Source organism: Carex rostrata, chromosome 2, assembly GCF_964058835.1.
Source record: "Carex rostrata chromosome 2, lpCarRost1.2, whole genome shotgun sequence".
NCBI lineage: Eukaryota > Viridiplantae > Streptophyta > Magnoliopsida > Poales > Cyperaceae > Carex > Carex rostrata.
The window spans coordinates 10,024,243-10,045,486 of record NC_135919.1 but is presented as its reverse complement, the minus strand read 5'-3'; the positions used below and the strand labels follow the sequence as shown (position 1 = coordinate 10,045,486).

Here is a 21,244-nt window from a genome sequence, read left to right as displayed (position 1 = left end):
AAAGAGAGAGAAGTGCCGAAGAAATTTGAAATAGTTGAAAATGCTGTGTACAGTAAGATGGCTGCAGTTATCAATCCTATTCCGCTCTTCAATAGTAATTTACAGTAATCTAAATTTGATAATTAATAATATATGTTTATAGGAACTTAATATTGCATGTATTGGCAGAGGGAAGAAGAGAAAATGGGGCTAATTGACTCTTATTATTTTTTAGATTTTTTGTATTTGTGTATGATTTTCTATATAATTTAGAGTAAAATAATTTGGTATTGTCAAATCGACCACCATTCTCCGTAGAATTTTTTTCTGTTTGACCCCCTAGTTTGAAAGTCTGACTTTGTTCTTGTATACTAGTTTAGAAAGTATTAAAATAATGTCAATCGAATGTCTATTTCTTTAAAGATAGGTTTGGATGGAAGTTAGAATAGCTAGAATAGTAAAATTTAAGAATAACAAATGAAAATAGAAAATAAATAGTGATTTTCATATTAGTATAAAAATTGTGCTATTCAGATTAGTTAAAATGTTGTTTGGATTGTAAATTTGGAATAGTGAATAGCTGTAACCGATAAAGAATAGTGTTAACAATGTGCTAATTAAGAGGAAAGATAGGCAAGTGGGTTCTCAATTGAATTATCACAACGTGGAAATAACAAAAGTGGTGTCAATTTTATAATTTTGGAACTGCATTAGCAGAAATCTGAGAAGGAAGCATTTTTTTTTTCTCTCCTCATACTTTCGAATAGTAGTTATTCCAACATTTACAAGGAATAGAGAATAGCAGCTATTCTAACTATTCCGAATAGCAAAAATATTATTTGAATGTACATTGCTATTCCGAATAGCCCTCTATTCTAGCTATTCTCATTTCATCCAAACATACTTGGTTACTTAATCAGTACTACGTACGTATTTGCATCAATTCGGAATTTCTCAATTTACCAGTAACAGTACCCTTTGATTTAATTATGTAATTCCGAGGATCAATCCATGTAATAATTAAATGAGAGATCATATTTTTAATTAGTCAGCGATTAATAGCAATAGAGAGAAAAAAAAAGTTGAAAGATTTAATACTAAAGGGTTCTTGAATGTTTTAAATTTAACGGCTGATTTAAATGATTTATTAATTATGGATCAATTTAGTTCAATAATAACAATGATGATATCAACAGAGTTAGGGAGTGTCAATGGGTACGATATGGGTAGGGTGGAACCATTTTCATATCCATTAAGAATTGACCTTACCCATACCCTACCCATACCGTTAAGAATTTGCCTTAACCTATCCTACCCATACCCGCTAAGATTAGTGGGTAACGAAATGGTAGTGGGCGAATAATGATAATACAAATATAATAGTTTTATTATTTTTACAAATAAACCATCAAAACTTATCACGTCATACATATGCAATCACTATTACTAATAAAAAAATTAAAATATAAATATGTAATTAATTCTAAGTAATAGGTTTTTATAAAGCAAAAAAAGTCAAGATCAAAAATACCTCTTCTAACAAATTCAATTCCTTAACTAAATAATAAAACATTCAAATAAAAAATAAAATGTTTAGCATAATATTCTTCTTATGATATAATTTATTTTATATAATTACCCGTTATCCAACGGGTGCGAAATAACCTTTACCCATACCCATACCCGTTTATCTAACAAAATAAAATCCTTACCCATATCCATACCCAATAAATTAACAAAACAAAAAAATCTTACCCATACCCATCTTATTGAATACGATACGGGTAGGGTAAATGGGTGTCATTGACACCCCTAGTTACCGAGTATACAAGCTATTTGGACATTGGAAAGTTTTCTATATATATTTGCCTCAAAGTAAATTGTGTATACAAATTTCTACACTCCGATATCATCAATATATATAAGGTAGACTTCAGACTTGTAACAGCTTTCTGTGTAAGGTCTTGCTTTTCTTTTTTCTTTTTTCTTTTTTCTTAAGCCCCTTAGAAAGATATCTTATAATAATAAAAAATTAAGGTAATAGTATGTGTTTCCCTAACCGGATAACTTAGTGACCAAGGCACTTCACTAGTACTGCATCTTGTCAATATATTCTAATCTGTCTCTATCAGATTTAATTTCTTGGTTAATTAGCTTATAAGCAACATAGGTTATCCCTTTTCTTAATCAAGCTTCAAAGGAAGCAAAGAAGGAAAGGACTCAGGAGTCAACAGAATTAGTGTTTTCGTTGTCATTTGAAGTGGCCTCAGTGTTTACACAATCAATGACATGTAGGCTGTCGGTACTTCTATGGGCATTCTTTCCCAAAACAAAAGGAAAGACATATATAGTTGCATACTTGCATATAATAAAAATATTAATTATATATATTTTTTGAATCTGTTAATGATTTATTGCTACTAGATGTGTTTGCATATATTTTATGGATCCTGATAATTATCTCCGTACTCCCATCTCCACATTTATTCTCGTATTAACTTCTATAACTATCTTGGGAGACCATAAAAACTCCGGCACTGATTTTTTTTTTTTAAGCATTAATACTTATGCATGGAAGTACTTGTACTTTATTGAACAATTTTTACATAAATAATTGTCTCTCCAACAAAATCTCAAACTATATGAGAAGCATACACGTTTTTAGAGGGTTTTTTTTTAATCTCATTTCAATCTCATCTACATTTCTGATGATCTATGAGGAATTTTGCAAATTTAAAATCACGAACATCTTCTACGCAATTTTCTTTTTCAAATGAGATCCATGATAATGTACTTTCGATTTTGTTGTTACACAAGTATTTATATCTCGTCGTGCAAGTATATATATCTATACTTGCAAGTATTTTTTACATATGACACTCACTAACATATAAAAGTATTACAAGTAGTTATACTTATACACTAGAATATTTATATTTATATAAAAAATACTTGAATAATCACCTCATATACGTTTATCATGATGAATATTTTTTTGTATGGATAAATAATTAGTGGGGGACTATAGTACAACTTCTAATTTAAGAAGTAGACACTCTAATTTTAGAAGTGTTTAAATAATTAGTGGTGGTGGGAGTAAGAGTGTAGAGATGAATATTATTATTCATATTTTATTAAAACATAAATTTTATTTTTAGTCTTCTTCTCCAGAATTAATTGGAGTTATTAGTTTATCCATCTATTGTAACTTTAACTTCTTTTTTTTATGTAAAGTTAGATAGTATGATTCCATTTTAAAACTAATTCTTATTCTATCATTTAATGTGAACAACTTGACTCAGAAGTCAGAAAGACGGAATAATAATCTCATATACAGAATCACAGGAAATTAAAGAAAAGATCCCTACATGAGCTAGACCCTGGATTTGAGGAGATCTAGCTGAAATATAGAGGAAATAGATAAGATGTGATATATATGATCAACCTTCTTAGTGAATTATGATAGCAATTAATTAATTTCTGATGATTGTGGGACTCAGTAGCTCAACCTTTTATCTGAATGTTTGTTGACTTCTTTGATTTGTATTTAGTTAAACTGTAGTGCACCCTATAGCTAGGTGGAAACAAATCTGCTGTGATTCTTGAGCAGACCCTGTTTTTCCAAATTTACCTATTTATTTGTTTTGAGATTTGTGCATTTAAAAAAAATAGAGGGGTGGATTTGAAAAAGCAAGTCCCGTGATTCTTTTGAGAATCACATCAGATTTATTTCCCCTTACAGGTAGTTTATATTTAAGTTTTCATGTTTAGAGGTACTAGATATTTGTCATATACTATAAACATGGGACAGTATTCACGAAGATATACCGATATAAAAGTGAATTTTCTATTAGCAACAGTAGTATCCGTAACGGTATACCGACAGTATCCCTCGCGGATACTGTTCTATTCTTGTATTGTCTACTTTTGTAAGAACAATTATGCATGATTTGTTACATGAAATTGGTTGGGTTTCCCGGTCCCTTTTATAAAATAAAAAATATTGAATTCCTGTGCTAAAAAGAGAAAGACAACGGGAATTCATAAAACAAGAGAGTACGGAAAACAAATTGTTAAACTATAATAAAACAAGAGAAAGACAACGGGTTTTATTACAGTGACACTTGTTAAACGTAAAGTTATATTACGAGTGGTTTACTTCACGTTTATATCTTCAATATGAAAGTTCAAAATATCTATCTGAATCGTTCAAATTGATCTCTATATTAAATTATGCTTGGAGATCAAATTTTACAATTTTTAGAATTTTTTTACTATTTTTTTGGAAATTTTTAAAATCACCGTTTTTTAGAAAATCGCAAAGTTCTAAATAGCATTTATAGCGGCATAGCGGGGAGACAAAAAAAAAAGCTTTAGCGAATAGCGCAGCTATAGCAAAAGCTATTATAAAAATTATATTTTATATTTCAAAAATTATATTTTATATTTCTACTAATAGTAAACATGTCTCATCAATAAAAAAAACACCAAATTGATTAAGAAGTTACAATATTCATATTGAAGTTCAATTTCTCACGGACAAGGTCCCTAGACATTGTTTTAATTTTTCATTTTTGGAAAACCCAACAATAATGCATAATATAAAATTTAATTGATATAGCGGTATAGCCTGCACATGTTCCATTATATTGATATAGTTTGATAAAGTTAAAAAAAACTCATCTCGACATTAACGCTCATTAAAATTGCAAAATCATAAGCCCATGTAGCATAACGGACCACTATTGCCGCTACGTGCTACATGCTACACGCTATAGCGGACCGCTATTAGCGCTATAGCGGCCGTAGCTCAATTAGCGCAGTTTTACCCCGTAGTTTAGCTTTCTAGGTCCAAAACCACTATAGCTAGCTATTTAGAACACTGAAAAATTGTGATGTAATTAACCCTTCTTTTTGTTAATGATTTATTACTATGCAAATTGCATATACTCCTAAAAAAAAGACTTTCAATTGGCTAGGCTCTACTTATTTTATTATTTTTGAAATTTTAAACCTTATTTGGTTCATGTGCTTGTATATTTATTTTCAATTGGTTTTCTTTTTCTTTCTCCATCTTGATGTAATTAACCCTTTTTTTTGTTAATGATTTATTACTAGGCAAATTGCATTTGCATATACTCCTCAAAAATGACTTTAAATGGAGTTAATAACTTCATTTTTTTTGAAGGCTTGACAGAGACTTTCAAGTTACAACAATACAGAAAGTAAAAGTTACATCGAGCCCCCTACAAAGTTTTGAAATGGAGTTAACTAAATTTTATTTGACAACATTGCCATATGAAAAACAGCTTGCAACAATAATCAGTTTGATTGTCCCTTCAAATTGAGAAGCATTTTCACAAATCATGAGTTAATTAAGGTTAATATGATTTTCATACTTTACAAACAGCTTGGAAACGCTATCAGAACTCATATATATATCTTACATAACATGTAGTATAAATATAATGCAGCAACTAAATACAAATAAAAGTACCTATACATCCAAAACACATTATTATATATACAAGTATAATCATCTATGATAGTTAGGTGTTCATGTCCAAAGGAGGCATATTCAAATCAATACTAGCCTCACGGCGCCAGTCATGCAACAACTGTTCGGGTACTACCGCAGGAGTTCGGTGCAGACGTTTGTGTCCACCCAATGCCTGACCTAACATGAACTCCTTTCCACACAAGTTACATAGATGCCTCTTTCGCTCCTTAAATTTCGTTGTGATTACCATGCCGAGCCCATCAAACCGGACTTTCGGTCTAAGGTGGCTCGTCATGTGTCCCCCGAGGGCTTGGAATGACAAAAATTGGCGATTGCATGTTTTGCATTCAAACACACCTGGAATTTTTGTCTTCCTTCTTCTTTTGATTTTATTGTTTTGTCCAGGAAGTGCTAGTGAGAGTGGTAGATTTGCTTCTTCTCCTACTTGTGTGTGATTATCTCTTGTATGTTTCTTTGATGCTCCCATTGAGTGTGGTTAATTAATTTGTTTGGAGGTATACATGATCTGCATGTTACATGGATCTTATATATATAGCCATATAGGGTACGATAGATTCCTGGGCAAGAAACAAGCAACTTCTTCGTTACTTCAAGAAAATAACATATTAATTATAGAGCATTATCTATGTATAATATTTAATTATAATATTAGATGAATCAGTGCCAGATTTCTATGGGTGGGTTTTTTTAAAGAGTTTTGGATAAAGTGTTATTTAAAATTGAATCTAAATTGTCTGATTCACATTAAAATTTAAAATTAATTTAATTGAATCTAGATGAATCTAAATTGTCTCAGTCAATAATAAATTAATAATCTAATTTACATAAAATGAAGTAGGCAACTCAAAATCCAATATAACTTAATTTTTTTAGAGAAAAAGATATTGATCCTATTATATATATGAATTGTTAACATAGCCGACTAATTAATTAAGTAGCTCTTGTAATACTGTGGCTAATATTAAATCCTGAATTCAGTAATTATTTTAATTTGTGGAAATTTTAGAAGCTTCCTTTATATTGAAGTTGCTTCGTCAAGTCATCACCGAAAAAAGACACGTCCAGACATATGCATCCTACAAATTAATAGTCAAAAACAACTGAAAAAAGCATTTTCTGGGATAATACAACTTTAACGCAAATATATAGTACAAAATTCTACAGTAAGACTTGGTTATTTGTTATTTGATGTTTTGTGAGCGACCCCTTCCGCAAGTTCGAGGTCTTTTGTTATATTCCTCCTAAATTAAAAACCAAAATTATTGGAAAATTATTGAAACATTTTCCGAATTATCCACAATTTTTTTTCTTTCTTTCTTTTGTACCTCAGAATAGTGTTATTATAAAAAACGTCCGTTTAGATCGATTAGTCGTTGGCGGTAATCAAACCGTTACATATTTTTCCGATTAGTCAGTCAATTATTTTTTATTATAGTTCATTATTCTCGATTAATCGCTTGCCGATATTCTGTCTGTTTGATAACCGCATACCGTTATTTACAACATTGCCTCATAATCTTAATGTATATATATGCATTAAAAACAAACTATTCCTTAATTTTATTTATATATCTGAATTATTGAACGAGTCCTTTAAATTATTTCAAATTTATGAACTTACAAAATACTATTCTTCTGTAAATTTATGCAAATTTTTCTGAAAAAAATAATGCTAGTTATAATTAGGAGTCACGGAACTTTGACGAAGAAAAGTATAATTGACAGGGACAATGTCACAATGCCTGTATATATTGTATGATTGAGAGAGACGAAACCTTTAAGAGGGAACATAACTTTATAATATTTTTAAACGCAATATATTTTTACTATTTAAAAAAAAACAATAAAAGAAGTACATTTTTTAAATTATTCGCTGTCACTGAATATTAACTATTGTACATAAAATCATGTTTAATATAATTAGTTAAAAAAGAATTACATATTAAAAAAATATTAAATTCAAATTTAAAATTCGAGTGGAGATCTCTTATGAATATTAAAATAGCCAGGTGATGTGATCTCCAACTTTATTTTTTTTTTAAAAACCATTAAACTGCGGTAGTTCAGGAACAAGAACCGAAATCCTTTCTTTCCTCAAATAAAGAAAAATAAAATAAAGTCGGTCATTGCATGGAGATATATCGTTCTCTCGCTTTAGACCGTGTGCTTTCATGGTAGGATGGCCCCACGAAACTGCCCTCTTTATTGTCCGATCGATAAAATGTGATCTCTTGTGATTTGCGTAGTTCGCCTCTAAATATAACAAGTCATATAGCACCGTTTTTATACTTCGTTACATATTTGACTGCACAGGAACCGTTACAAAACACCTTAAATCACGAACTTTCTTCCCAGCCCGGTCAACACTCGCTTAACTTTATCAACACGGAGAGCACCGGTAACCGGTTACGTGTTTAATTAGTCAACCGTGTCCCATTCTATTCTGTTTATTGCTAAAAGACAAATTAACACGCTCACACAGAAAGACTTGCTCGCAAAGTAATTTCCTTCGCTTTCACTCATACCATTCTTCACACGTAGACAAGATATACTATAAATTGTATGTGTTGCTTCTACAGTTGCAATAATCTCAGATACCTTTCTTATATACAAGCTTAATCATCTAAGATCAGATGGGGTTACCAACAAGCCAAACAAAGAGAGAAAACACAAATCTCTTGCTGTCTCTTTCAATTTCAAACAAGATAAACAAGAAGAACAACAACAGATCAAGGAAGAAGAAGAATGGAGTGTTTGAATGCAAGACATGCAACCGTGAGTTTTCGTCGTTCCAGGCTTTAGGAGGACACTGTACCAGCCACCTTCGGCCAAAGTTACAACGCATCAATGATGTAAAAATTGGTGAGAAATATAAGGAACCAACGAAGCATACATGCAACTTTTGCGGCAAGGAGTTTCCGATGGGCCAAGCTTTAGGCGGCCATATGCGGTTGCATAGATCATCACCGGTTACATCTCCGCAGCTTGGTCAAATCCGGCAGGAGGAAGAGTTTGATTTGAGTATGCTTCCAACAAGGAAAGATGAAAAATTAGGTTTCTATATTGATGGAGATGTGATTAGTGAACGTTTTGAAGGTCGTTTGCTCAACCTGTTTGTGTAATTAAGATATATATTATCACATGTTTATGTAGAGAAATAGGTAGCTGTGCATATTTAGCAAGTCCTGTTCATATTTGGACTAACTTTTAGGTACTAGATAGGAAATATTTGCTTTGTTATTTTATTTTATTTTAAATTTGGAGTATTTGTTTATAAATTTGGAGTCTTTTTTTTCTGAATATGAGATTTTTTTTGTTTTTAATTTTGAGACTTTGTTTCTGTGGACACAACAATGTCAAATATGGTCAGGAACAAGTCCTTTGGATATTTAATGTAATTAATGAATTTCATTCTCAATCTCGTAATTGGTTGAGAGTCGTACAAAAGTTAATAATTAGTGAGAGGAATGTGAGAGAATTAAATAAGATTCGAGTTAATTATGCATATTGGGCAAAATTAGATGTGGTGAATTGATTTAAAATGTAAACGATTCTTGTGACACATATATGTTGCAGAAATTGATTTTAGGACAAAATTAATGGCACAAGTATACTTATTCACAATGTAATATTGTTATTTTCATGTAATGTTGTATATATTACTGAGTTACAATTTTATGGACTTTGAAAAGGTTGATTCAAAGTTAAATTGAAAAGGTTCATTAAAAGCTTAAAACCTACGGCGTTTCAATTATGTTTTATCAGAGTACCATGCAAAACCAGTTAGTTATAATGTTTGCTCAATTAATACATAATTGGGATCGATGCATAATTTTTGTTTTAGAATGGAATGAGCGTTAGGAGTCTGCATTGGAACAGTTAGAACAATGTCATATCTAGCTCCCAATTAAGCTGCAACACAGGGATCTCATCAATCTCTTAATCCACCCTGCCGAACACCATTGTGTGAATGTATAATTAAGATTTGACAATGGAAAACCATATATATATATATATATATATATATAATCATGTCAAACGCTGTTCAAATAACCCCCAATAGACGTCATCAAGTGCATCAAATTAACTTTAGCTGATGTTGACACTTAACGGACGAAACCACCTATCAACTGTATTCCACCCACTAAAAACTGAAATGGATGCCGACGTGTACGGTGCCTATTCGGGGGTAACACAGAGATTCGTGCAGAACGTATTTGAACTGCTGAGATTTTCCAAAAGAACACTCAAAGTTTGAGATATCTCATAGAATGCGAATTCTAGACGTACAGCTTCTGTCATTCGCTTACGAGCTTTCGAAAAAAGAAAAAAGAAAAAAACACCTTCTGTCATCGATGATATCATTAATAATATATGTATTCCTCCTTAATTTTCGAATTCGCATCCTCTACGTTAACTCAAAAGGGAATCTCAATCGTTTGATATGTTTTAAAATTTGTGTGAACTAGATCTGTACTAATTTAGAAAGATCTCGTATTTTATAAGTAGGAGTTGAATTGGCTCCTTTTAAGATCAGACAGTTGAGATGATTAACTCAAAAGATTCCCTTTTGAGTTAATGCAGAGGATATGCATTCTTAATTTTCCAGCTCCACAATGGAAACGATTCTACAAATTAAGCTAATCTTTTTTAGGGATTTAGATTTGTTCCGCTAATTTGATTTTATCTAATTGAATTTATTTATTGTTTAATTGACGCCGATCAACGAAATAGTAATAGATCGATTCTATAAAATATATATATAATTAAGTATTCTATTAGATTTTGATATAGATCATATTGCGTGACTTAATTTAATTGACAATTTGAATCGTACAACTCATGAAGGGCGTGTTCGGCGTGCCACTGTGCCCGCGGGAAAAAAAAAAATCCACTCAGAGTGAAATTTTTTTTTCCCACACGAATAGTGTTTTGGTTATTCAAATTGGATCCAAACCCAAACTCATTCCCGTTCCCGCTTAGCAACCGAACACGCCCGAATTGAAGCCACAATACACGATCAAATCTCCGTTGATTGTGTATATATACGTATAGCACTTTTTTGAACAAGGCGTAAACACCACATATATATTAGTATTTTTAACTTTTTAGTATAATTTTTTTGTGGGTAGTTAATTAATTAGGTGGAAAGCAGGTGGACACGTTTTACGCCCATTTATATATGAATGCATGTGGCCAGCAAAATCTGTTCGGCTATGAACCTTTCAAATGGTATTAGTCAACATACTTTATTCTCATTATAACTATAAAAGACAGGCACTTTTTACACTTTTTACGAGAATAAAAAGTGACTTTTTGTGACAGAGTACCGTCATAAACGTATTTTTTCTATTCACGACGGTACTTTTTTGCAACAGAATTACATCATAAATGCATTTTTTCTCTCGCAAAAAGTATCTACTTTGTTGTTGTAATTAATTAAGTTTATAAAATTATACCTTTTATATGTATTCCGGAAAACGTTTATATCAGATGGAATATATAATTTATATATTCGCAAAAGTTGAACATCCAAAAAATCCAATAAATAATCTAACTTTTTATCATATGTGATCTTAAAATCCAATCCATTAAAAAAAAAATTATACGAGGTTTTTTGTAATTACTAATCTAGGATATCTGGTAAAATTAGGCCATAATTGACCTTGTTTAGAAAAGTTCATGTTGGTATGAAATGAAGTACAATATATATAGGTGTTAAAAAAATGGTGAACCAGAAATAACAAAACGTACTGTATAATTAATTCGGTGGCTTCTTATTGTTGTTTATATAAACATTTGGTGTCTCATGTACTAGCATTTTTTTGTGGAAACAAATCTGCTAGGTGCGATCCGAATTGGAGCTACAGTACCCTGAAATCTCTGTTTTTTCAAATCTAACTATTAATTTTTTTTTTTAAAATGCGTACATAAAAAAACTAGCTATTTAGAGATGTGTGTACAAAAAAAGTTGAACGGTGGAATTTGGAAAAACAGAGATTTAAAGTACTGTAGCTACCATTCGGATCGCAGCAGATTTATTTCCTTTTTTTGTTGGTATTTCGAACCTTAGAATTTCACTCATCTCATCAATTCACGCAGTTCGCCACATAATTCAACATCGGAATTAAACAAGAAATCAAATCGTCTGCCCCCCGGGGGGCAGGAATTTCCTGCCTCCAGAGTCTCTGTGCGGTGGGACCGGTTACTGTTTAAGGGTTTAATTATTGTTACTGTTTTTAAATGGAGTCCCACCCGCAAAGACTTTGGAGGCAGGAATTTCCTGCCCCCGGAGGCAGACGATCTGGTCTCATTAAACAACGTAACTAACTCCTAGCATAAGGAATTAAATGTGGGTCTCCATTTTTGATTGGTTGAAAAAAAAAATGGCAGTTGGTAGTCGGTACGCAAATTTAGAGAGAGTAAACTTCAAACTTTTTTTTTTTGCGAAGTTTCACAGCATTCAAAAGTGTACATGCATTGCATATTACACTAATTAATTAATAAGGGAAGCTACTTTGATAAGCTTCTGTTTATAGTTTTGCTTCGTCAGGTTTACGCGTAAAACATTACCTTAATTACTGCATGCGTACTATTAGAGCACCGGTGGAATGTTACGTCACTTACGTGTTTAATTAATTAATCAACCGTGTCACATTCTATTCCCAACTGTTTCTCTTGCTTGCCTACAGCCGGGCAAATCTTACAATAAGAAAAAAAGAGCTGTTTATTGCTAAATTATCACACTCCCACACAGAGACTTGCTCCCCAAGTAATTTCCTTGGCTTGCACTCGAATCTCGATACCATCCTTCACACCCAGACATAGATATACTATAAATTGAACAGAATTATTTCTACAATTCTACTAATTAACCTCAGATATTGCTTACATATACAAGCTTAATTATCTGATCAGATGGGAGTACCTACAAGCCAAGCAAAGGGAGAAAACATAAAGGCAGCAAATCTCTTGCTGTCACTTTCAATTTCAAACAAGATAATTAAGAAGAGCAACAACAGAAGGAAGAAGAAGAAGAATGGTGTGTTTCAATGCAAGACATGTAGCCGCGAGTTTATGTCATTCCAGGCTCTAGGAGGACACAGTACCAGCCACCATCGGCTGAAGGTACAACGCATAGATGGAGAGAAATGCAAGGAACCAGCGAAGCATACATGCGGCTTTTGCGGTAAGGAGTTTCCGATGGGTCAAGCTTTAGGTGGCCATATGCGACTGCATAGAGTTTCACCGGTTACATCTGCACAGCTGGTTCAAATCAGACAGCAGAAAGAGATTGATTTGAGTATGCTTCCAACAAGGAAAGATGAAAAATTAGGTTTCTATATTGATGGAGATGTGATTAGTGAACGTTTTGAAGGTCGTTTGCTCAACCTGTTTGTGTAATTAAGATATATATTATCACATGTTTATGTAGAGAAATAGGTAGCTGTGCATATTTAGCAAGTTCTGTTCATATTTGGACAAACTTTTAGGTACTGGATAAGAAATATGAGCTTTGTTCTTTTTAATTTAGAGTATTTCTTTATGAACTTGGAATTCTTTTTTTCTGAATATGAGATTTCTTCTTATTAATTTTGAGTCTTTGTTTCTGTATTCAACAATGTAAAATATAACAAATCCTTTGGATATAAAAGCATGCCTCGGACTCTCCGCCAAACCTTAGAGAGTCCGCAGGCGATGTATATGAGACAATTTTGTTGTTTTGAGGGTCGACTTCTGTTGCTTTCTCCGCCCTCTCTCCCTTCTCTCTTTCCGGCTATTATGCTTTCTTTTCCGTTCAAGTAGTGCTTCTGTCTAAAGGATTTGGTCACAATTCTTTGCTTCAATTCATTGTTCCTCATCACCTTTCCGTCCGAGCATGTGTTTCCACCTAGTGGATCTGGCTGCTGCTCGTCGCTCCACCTCACTACTTTGTTCGAGCAGGTGCTTCCATCTAATGGATATAGTTACCGCTCTTCGCTTCACCTCGTCTCTTTGAGTTCGGATGGACATGTTGTGTATTTGCCCCACCTCTCCTGTAGTCTTTACTATATCTATCTATAATAAGGTAACAGTTTATGATTTAATAAGAGAGATATTGTTGGCAGTGATGTTGTCTCCTTCTTTTTCTTTTTTTTCCCTTCCTTCTTCCTATTCCTTCTTCTCCTCTCCTTTCTCTTTCTCTGTCTTCTTTGCCTGGTATTCTTATGTAATACATCAGGCACAAATCTCATATGAGTACGTATGAATGTTCCCATGGATACTCCTGGCTCGCCTTGATTCTAACAGTACTATTTTGTGCTAATGACAAAGAACCATGCAGAAATTGATTTTAGGACAAAATAATGACACGAGTATATATACTAATTAATTCACAGTGTAGTATTGTTATTTTCATGTAATGTTGTATATATTACCGAGTTACAATTTTTTGGAATTTAGAATAATATATGATTCAAAGTTAAAATGACATGATTAAAATCTATGACGTTTCAATTTTATTTTATCAGAGTCCCATGGAAAACCAGTTAGATAGTGTTTGCTCAATTAATAGCTAAAGGGAGGGTCCTTGATTTAAGAGCATATAATATATTAATATATTTACTTTTTGTAGAATGGAATGAGCGGCAGAGTCTGCATTGGAACAGTTGGAAAAATGCCGTATGTACTCATTGAGCTGCAGTGCGGGGTTCTCTAAGAACATATTTGAGCGCAATGTTCAAACAAAGAGAAATTTTAGTTACTGTATCACAAAAAATAATTTACCAATCAACAATTTCATAAACAAAATAAAAATTATAATGGAGAACCAGTACATCTTAATTGATCTAGTGGAAAAGACAATATCTTCTTTATAAGAGATTGCAAGTACAAATTTTCGGATGGAAATTTTTTGTAGACATTTAATAGTTAGATAAAAGCAAAATTAAAATTAAGAAGTTTGACAAACAATATACTATATAATTTTTTAGTAAAATATTAGAGTTCAAGTAAACTAACTATTTAATATCCACATATTCATCTGAATTTCGAACTTATAACTACTACGCAAAAAAATATTATTTTTGTCACTAGATCAAAAACTTATTCTCATACCAATAATACAAAATAAGTAGCAACAATTTTAAGATGCATAAATGTGATCACAACTTCTACTTTTGAAAATTATTTTACCTTTACCTTAATTCTATTGTCTGAATGTACAAGATTTGACAATGGGAAACCACAATAATGTCAAACGCTAGCTTTTCAAAATTCAAATAACCCCAATAAGCGTGTACATCAAACTTTAGGAATTCACATCCTCTCCAATACCTGATAAGGGAATCTTTTACAATTACTAGATCTGAACCGTTCTTTTTAACTTGGCACGAATCTCAAAGCCCAAAAATACTGCCCCTATTGCAGCCCAAATACCAAACCGGTTGAAATTGAATCTGAAACCGTAAAGTGAGGGTGATCCTCTGCAATACCTGAGAGGATACGGATTCAAACTTTAGCCGATGTTGACACTTAACGGAGGAAACCACTTGGAAAAGCACATATGAATGCTAACTCCAGTACCAGTACTTAATATGAACTGAACATCTATCCTGACACCCAGTAAAGAGACGGGCACTTTTTGTGACGATAAAAGTGTTTTTTTGCGACGGAGTACTGTTATGAACGTGCTTTTTCTATTCGCGATGATACTTTTTGCGACAGAGTCCCGTCATAAATGTACTTTTTCTCTCGCGAAAAATGTCTACTTTGTTGTTGCGGACCTGTTCGGTTGTTAGGTGGGAACGAAAATGGACTTAAATATCAGCTTCAATTTGAATGACTGAAACATTATGCGCGTGAGAAAAAAATAATCACTCCAAAATAAACTTTTTTTTCACAGACAGTGACAGCCGAACATATCCTAATAAAAAAAAATGAACCAAAGTCCAAATGAAAGAAATGCTCACAATTATTAATCAATTTAGCTTCTGTACTATTGCCATACTAGGCCTTTTAACTTATTTATATGCAATTAGTCTTGTGGAATTTTTGGCAAATGAAGGTGTGTAATGGGATTGATTAAATCGAGAAGAAATATTAGTCTTAGGTAACAAGAACAGCATATATATATACTGATTTGCTTGTTTATTCTAGAACGAAAAAAGTGCTCAATTGGTGCATCGATCAAATGTACATGGTTTTTATATATGTCGTCGCCATTATTCTAAAGTATATATATTTCGTTTATATATGTTTATCTTTTCATTCTGTTATTATTTTTAATTTGTATATATGCGATGCCAGTTTATATATGTTTATCTTTTCATTCTGTTATTATTTTTAATTTGTATATATATTTCGTTTATATATGTTTATCTTTTCATTTTGTTATTATTTTTAATTTGTATATATGCGATGCCAGTTAATTCCACATCTGAATGAAGATATTAATTTTGAAACCGAATCTCTTGTTCACATGTGGGCAAAAAGTTGAAGATTCGATTTCATTCAGTTTACCGCTAAAAAGGGATTTTTAATGTTTACGCCCTGCTCTTCTTCAAAAAAAATGTTTACGCTCTGCTGAAAGCCTGAAAAGAATACTTGATGCCATTCCCTTGATTCTATTCTTTTCCAGCTCGACAATTAAAGGAAATGATTCTACAAATTGAGGATTTATGACGGTATTTTTCCGTGAAAAGTACCATCATGAATAGAAAAAGCACAATAATGACGATATTCCGTCGCGAAAAGTCACTTTTTATCCTCGCGAATCATTTTTAGGAATTTAGATGTGTTCCGTTAATTTGAATTTATCGTAATTGAATTTATTTTATTGTTTGACACCTATCAACGAAATAGTAATAGATTTTATAAAAATAATTATATAATTTAGGGATTTAGATGTGTTCCGTTAATTTGAATTTATCCTTGTTGAATTTATTTTATTGTTTGACACCTATCAACGAAATAGTAATAGATTTTATAAAAATATTTATATAATTTAGTTTTCTATTACATATTGTATTTAATCGACAATTTGAATCTCACAACTCGAGATTTGGAGCCATAATACATGATCATCCGATGCTGGGTCGGATCCAGGATTTTTGTTAAGGGGAGGCAAAAAAATATCGAATCAGATTTAAATAGCTTATTGAATTTAAATCCATTAACTAATTGGGTACTCAATAAAAAAACAATGCTTTGACTTATATTTTCTAATGCTTTGACTTGTAATTTCTGATGTTTTAACTTGTAATTCTAATTACCAATCACAATTCAAGAAATTTATTTTGATTTTAATACTAAATTTAACCCGAATTACGAATCAAACATCCAGACGGGGCAAAAAAAATTTGGGGAGGACAAAGTCGATCAGTACCTATGACCACTAAAACTTAAAATCTAGGGGGAGGGGAGCGGCTGCCCCCCGGTATACACTGGGTCCGCCCCTGCTGATGCTATGCTTAGTATCACAGACTCATTCAATGTATAAAAATAATCTCCGTTGATTTTGTATAGCATTTTTTTAACAGGCGTTAACTACATATATTAGTATTTTTAATTTCAAGTAATTAATATGAGGTACAATTCATCTTTGCATTTTAATATTATTTTTGTGTGGGTATATAGTTAATCAGGTGGAAATTAAAACATGTGGACAGCAAAATCTGTTCGACTATGAATTTTTCAAATGGCATTTAATTAGTCAAAATGCTTTATTCACATTAATGTAGATGGATTGCTCTTGGCCTTGGCATACTTATCTTGCGAACAATGGCGTTCATAAAAAATGACAATGGCATGGTCAAATTTGGCCACAATTTACCCTTGATTAATTAAAAAGCCTTCTCAATACTTTTTTTGATTCGAACCTTCTAGAATTTCACCCCCCATCTCATCACGCAGTTCGCCACATAATATTCAACATCGAAAACAACCAACTCCTAGCTAGCATAAGGAATTGAATATGGACCGTTTTTGGTTGCTTGAAAAAAAAAAAAAAAATTGGCAGTGGATAATCGGTACATCAAATTAGACAGAGTCAACTTCAAACGGTCACTAATTAACAAGAGAAGCTCCTAGGATAAGCTTCCGTTTGTAGTTTTGCTTCGTCATCATGAGGTACTCAGGTTTACACATAAATACATAATACATTACCCCTGCATGCGCGGAATTCGTATCCCCTCAGGTTATCTGACTCTGACTGACTGAGTAGAATAGAATCCGACGGTTCGAAAATGAAATTTTTAACTTGGCACGCATCTCAAAGCACAAATAATACTGTCTCTTACTGCCATCCGGGTCACGAGTGCGCTCTGAGATATCTCATATTTTGCGTGACCGACGTGTCTGGTGTCTATTCGGGGGTGATGTAGGGGGCCAGTAGAGCTTTGAGATTCGCATAGAATGTACTGCAACGGTTGAGATTTTTCAAAACGTCACGCAAAATATAAGATATCTAAGAGGATGTGAATTTCCGGATCTCTGAAATTAAATATGGACCGTCCATTTTAATTGTGTTGAGTCAGCTACCTGGGAGGCGCGTTCTATTAGAAAATTCAGGATTTGCAGTTTTGTACCGACACGTTTCTTGGTTGACTTTTTTTTTATTTTAATTTAATTTCGCTCATGCAGCTCTAACTTCTAACGCGTTTTTTTCCTTACGCGCATGCATCATGCATGCCGTCGTTGAATTAACACTAATTCCTTGGTATGTATTTTATCTCATAATATTTTTAAAATGAAGGAAATATTTTCCTTGCCATACTTATCTTGCGAACAATTATCCAAAAATGAAAAAAATAAAAATAAAAATAATTTCTCTAGGTACAATCTAGGCGTGCATTTGGCACATCCCTATTGAGCAAAAGAGAAAAATAATATTAAACACTTATTTGTTGCTGTACGGAATTATCTTTTATTAACTTATAACGCAAGCTCAGGCGCCTCCTTAATTTACTTACCGTGCAAGTCACAATTTGTAGCAAAGACTAGTATATATATAAATGTGAACAGCTCAACATGTACAGGTTGCAGCATCTATATTATATATAGATATATATATATATATCTATATAAGATTGGTAAGGCTCCTTCTATACAACTTTTTTTAGCTTGCACAACAAATTACCTAAAAAACAGAGGAAAAAAAGAAGAAGCAAAGAACAAGAAGAGGAAGACTACGGAATGGTACAACCCGTTAAGGGAGAGGCAATCGACTTTACGACCAACTTGTCGCTCTCGTGTGATTATTCGATGAGTGATCAGAAGAAAAATAGCAAACCGGCAGAGGGGATATTCGTGTGCAAAACATGCAACAAAGAGTTTGCATCGTTTCAGGCATTGGGAGGACATCGAACAAGCCATAACCGGCAAAGATCTAGAGCTCAAGGTGCCGATATGAAGACGAAACCAAGGGCGCATGAGTGCACGATTTGTGGCATGGAGTTTCCTATGGGACAGGCTCTAGGAGGGCACATGCGCCGGCATCGACCCACGACTGATTCTTCGTCAGAAACGGTGCAACCTGATCATTTTGAGCTGTTGGATTGTAACCATCATCCAAGTAATAGCTTGCAATTGCTACAGTTGTTTCCAGATCAATAACTTTCTCTTCTTTTTTTTGACATTTTTCATATATTTATTTGTGCATATCGGTTGATTTGGATTCTTTTTAAATAATTTCCATGTATAAAACACAGTACAGGATTCATTCGTTTGCTTGTTTGTTCAGTTTTCTAGATTTGGTTATTTATGCAATGTAAACACCAGGTGTACAAATTTTATAGTTTATTGACAGGACCAGGATGAGTGATGCAAAGATGTGCATATCTGGAACAATTAAAACAAAACAAGTGTTTGTTCAATTACTGATGAATTTATGCCCATTTTGAAACATATTCTGACTTGTTCTTGATTTCTCCCTTCTATGTGGGGATTTTTTTTTTCTAATTGCTTTTTGGGGAATCAAACGAAATTTTCATGTACTAATATATAAATGCATACTTAGAACCTGTATTTAGTCTAGTGGTAAAAGCACATAGCTCTTATGTAAGAGGTTATAGGTTTGAAATCTATAAAGTAAAAAAAAAAAATTATGTAATATATTCAGAAATTTGATAGCTTGACCCGCCAACCCATGATTTCACATACATACATACACACACACACATACATATACATATACATACATATATACTGGTACATACACATATACACATATATACTGGTACATACACATATATACATATACATACATATACATACATATATACTGGTACATACACATATACACATATATACTGGTACATACACATATATACACATATATACATATATGCATACTTCCTTTTCCTGTAGTAAATTAATCATATGTAAATATATTTCTCTCTGGATTTCTTCTAGATATCCCCTCTCCAGCCCCTTCCCTTGTTAGGATACAAACGGATCAGATATTATCCATTTGTATTCGGATTCATATTTTACTTTTTATGGATTTGGATACGGATAATTTGCTAATACAAATATGAACATGATTTATACAAATACAAATATGATTTCAGTTTCAAAAGCGGATTTACCACTATCTGATCCGCATTTGATCCTTTTGCACCCATATCTCTCCCTCCTTCCCCCCTCCTCTCCAACAAAAAATCAAATAGAACCATAGATAATGAATAATGACACAAGTCCACACTCACCCCCTCTCTGTTTACTTTAGGAGGAATTATGGTTCTAAAATGAGCATCATCCTCTTTCAAAAAACAGAGATAAGCTTCTTAAGATTTGAGAACTCCTGAGAACCAATCCAAGCACTACTAGAATTCCCAGTAATGGCAACGGTGGGATTGGGCTTGTTGCAACGGCTTACCCTTGCTATAGGCCCCAAAAACGCCATTTGCAAGCGTTACGCTTGCAATAACTACCGTTGCTTTAAACCTCCATGCAAATGCTCAATTTCTGACTTTTTGCAAGCGCCTACGCTTGCTAAAACATTTCCCTAGACTTTCCGCGTGGTCAACTGAGTATTAGCAAGCATACGTATCGTAGGCCCCACTTAGTATTTGCAAGGATGTCCCTCGTGGGTCCCACCTAGTTATTAGCAAGGATATCATTTGTGGGTCCCACTTATTATTTGCAAGGATGTCACGCATGGGTTCCACCAGATTATTAGCAAGGTTATCAAACATGGGCCCCACCTGACTATTTGCAAAGACATAATTAATACTTTTTGCATGCTCTAATTCTATAATCTTCCCTCATTGTATCAATCTGGTACCACCCCGATACCAACCCAGTACCAACCCAATAAACTGTTACAATTCCATTGAACCAAATTTACATAAACACATTTAAATATAAAGATATAACATTTAATAAACATTAATCAATATAGTACAATCATTATACATTGTACCAATATACATTACAACAACAGTAATGAAATGAACTTCTAAATATGCCCAAAATACATCGACCACCCATTTAACAATTTTTACAAAATAAATTACAGTCAAGAAATTAGTTGCATAATTCTGAAATTTGCCATTAGCACCAATCATCAGAAGCAGCATTTAAGAATGTTCAAAATAGTCTTCGCAATCAAATACCTAATGAAATAAACAATCAAAATATTTAATAAGTGCTAAAAGTGACATCACTGATATATATCTTTTATAAGATAAAATTTTCAATTGAACCTTATTAAATGAACAAAGACAACATATTTTCTTCTTTTACCTTCTATCGTGAACAGAA

The 21,244-nt window shown here is 32.7% G+C and overlaps 1 protein-coding gene across 1 annotated transcript; it reads left to right on the top strand.

The window, feature by feature from the left end:
* The first annotated feature begins 12,367 nt into the window (after positions 1-12,367).
* Positions 12,368-19,291, top strand: LOC144550649 (uncharacterized). The gene is made up of 3 exons (XM_078298635.1): positions 12,368-12,900; positions 17,221-17,285; positions 18,576-19,291. Exons 1-3 carry the CDS (start codon positions 12,419-12,421, stop codon positions 19,091-19,093), a joined length of 1,065 nt encoding a protein of 354 aa, XP_078154761.1. The 5' UTR covers positions 12,368-12,418; the 3' UTR covers positions 19,094-19,291.
* Positions 19,292-21,244: the final 1,953 nt, after the last annotated feature.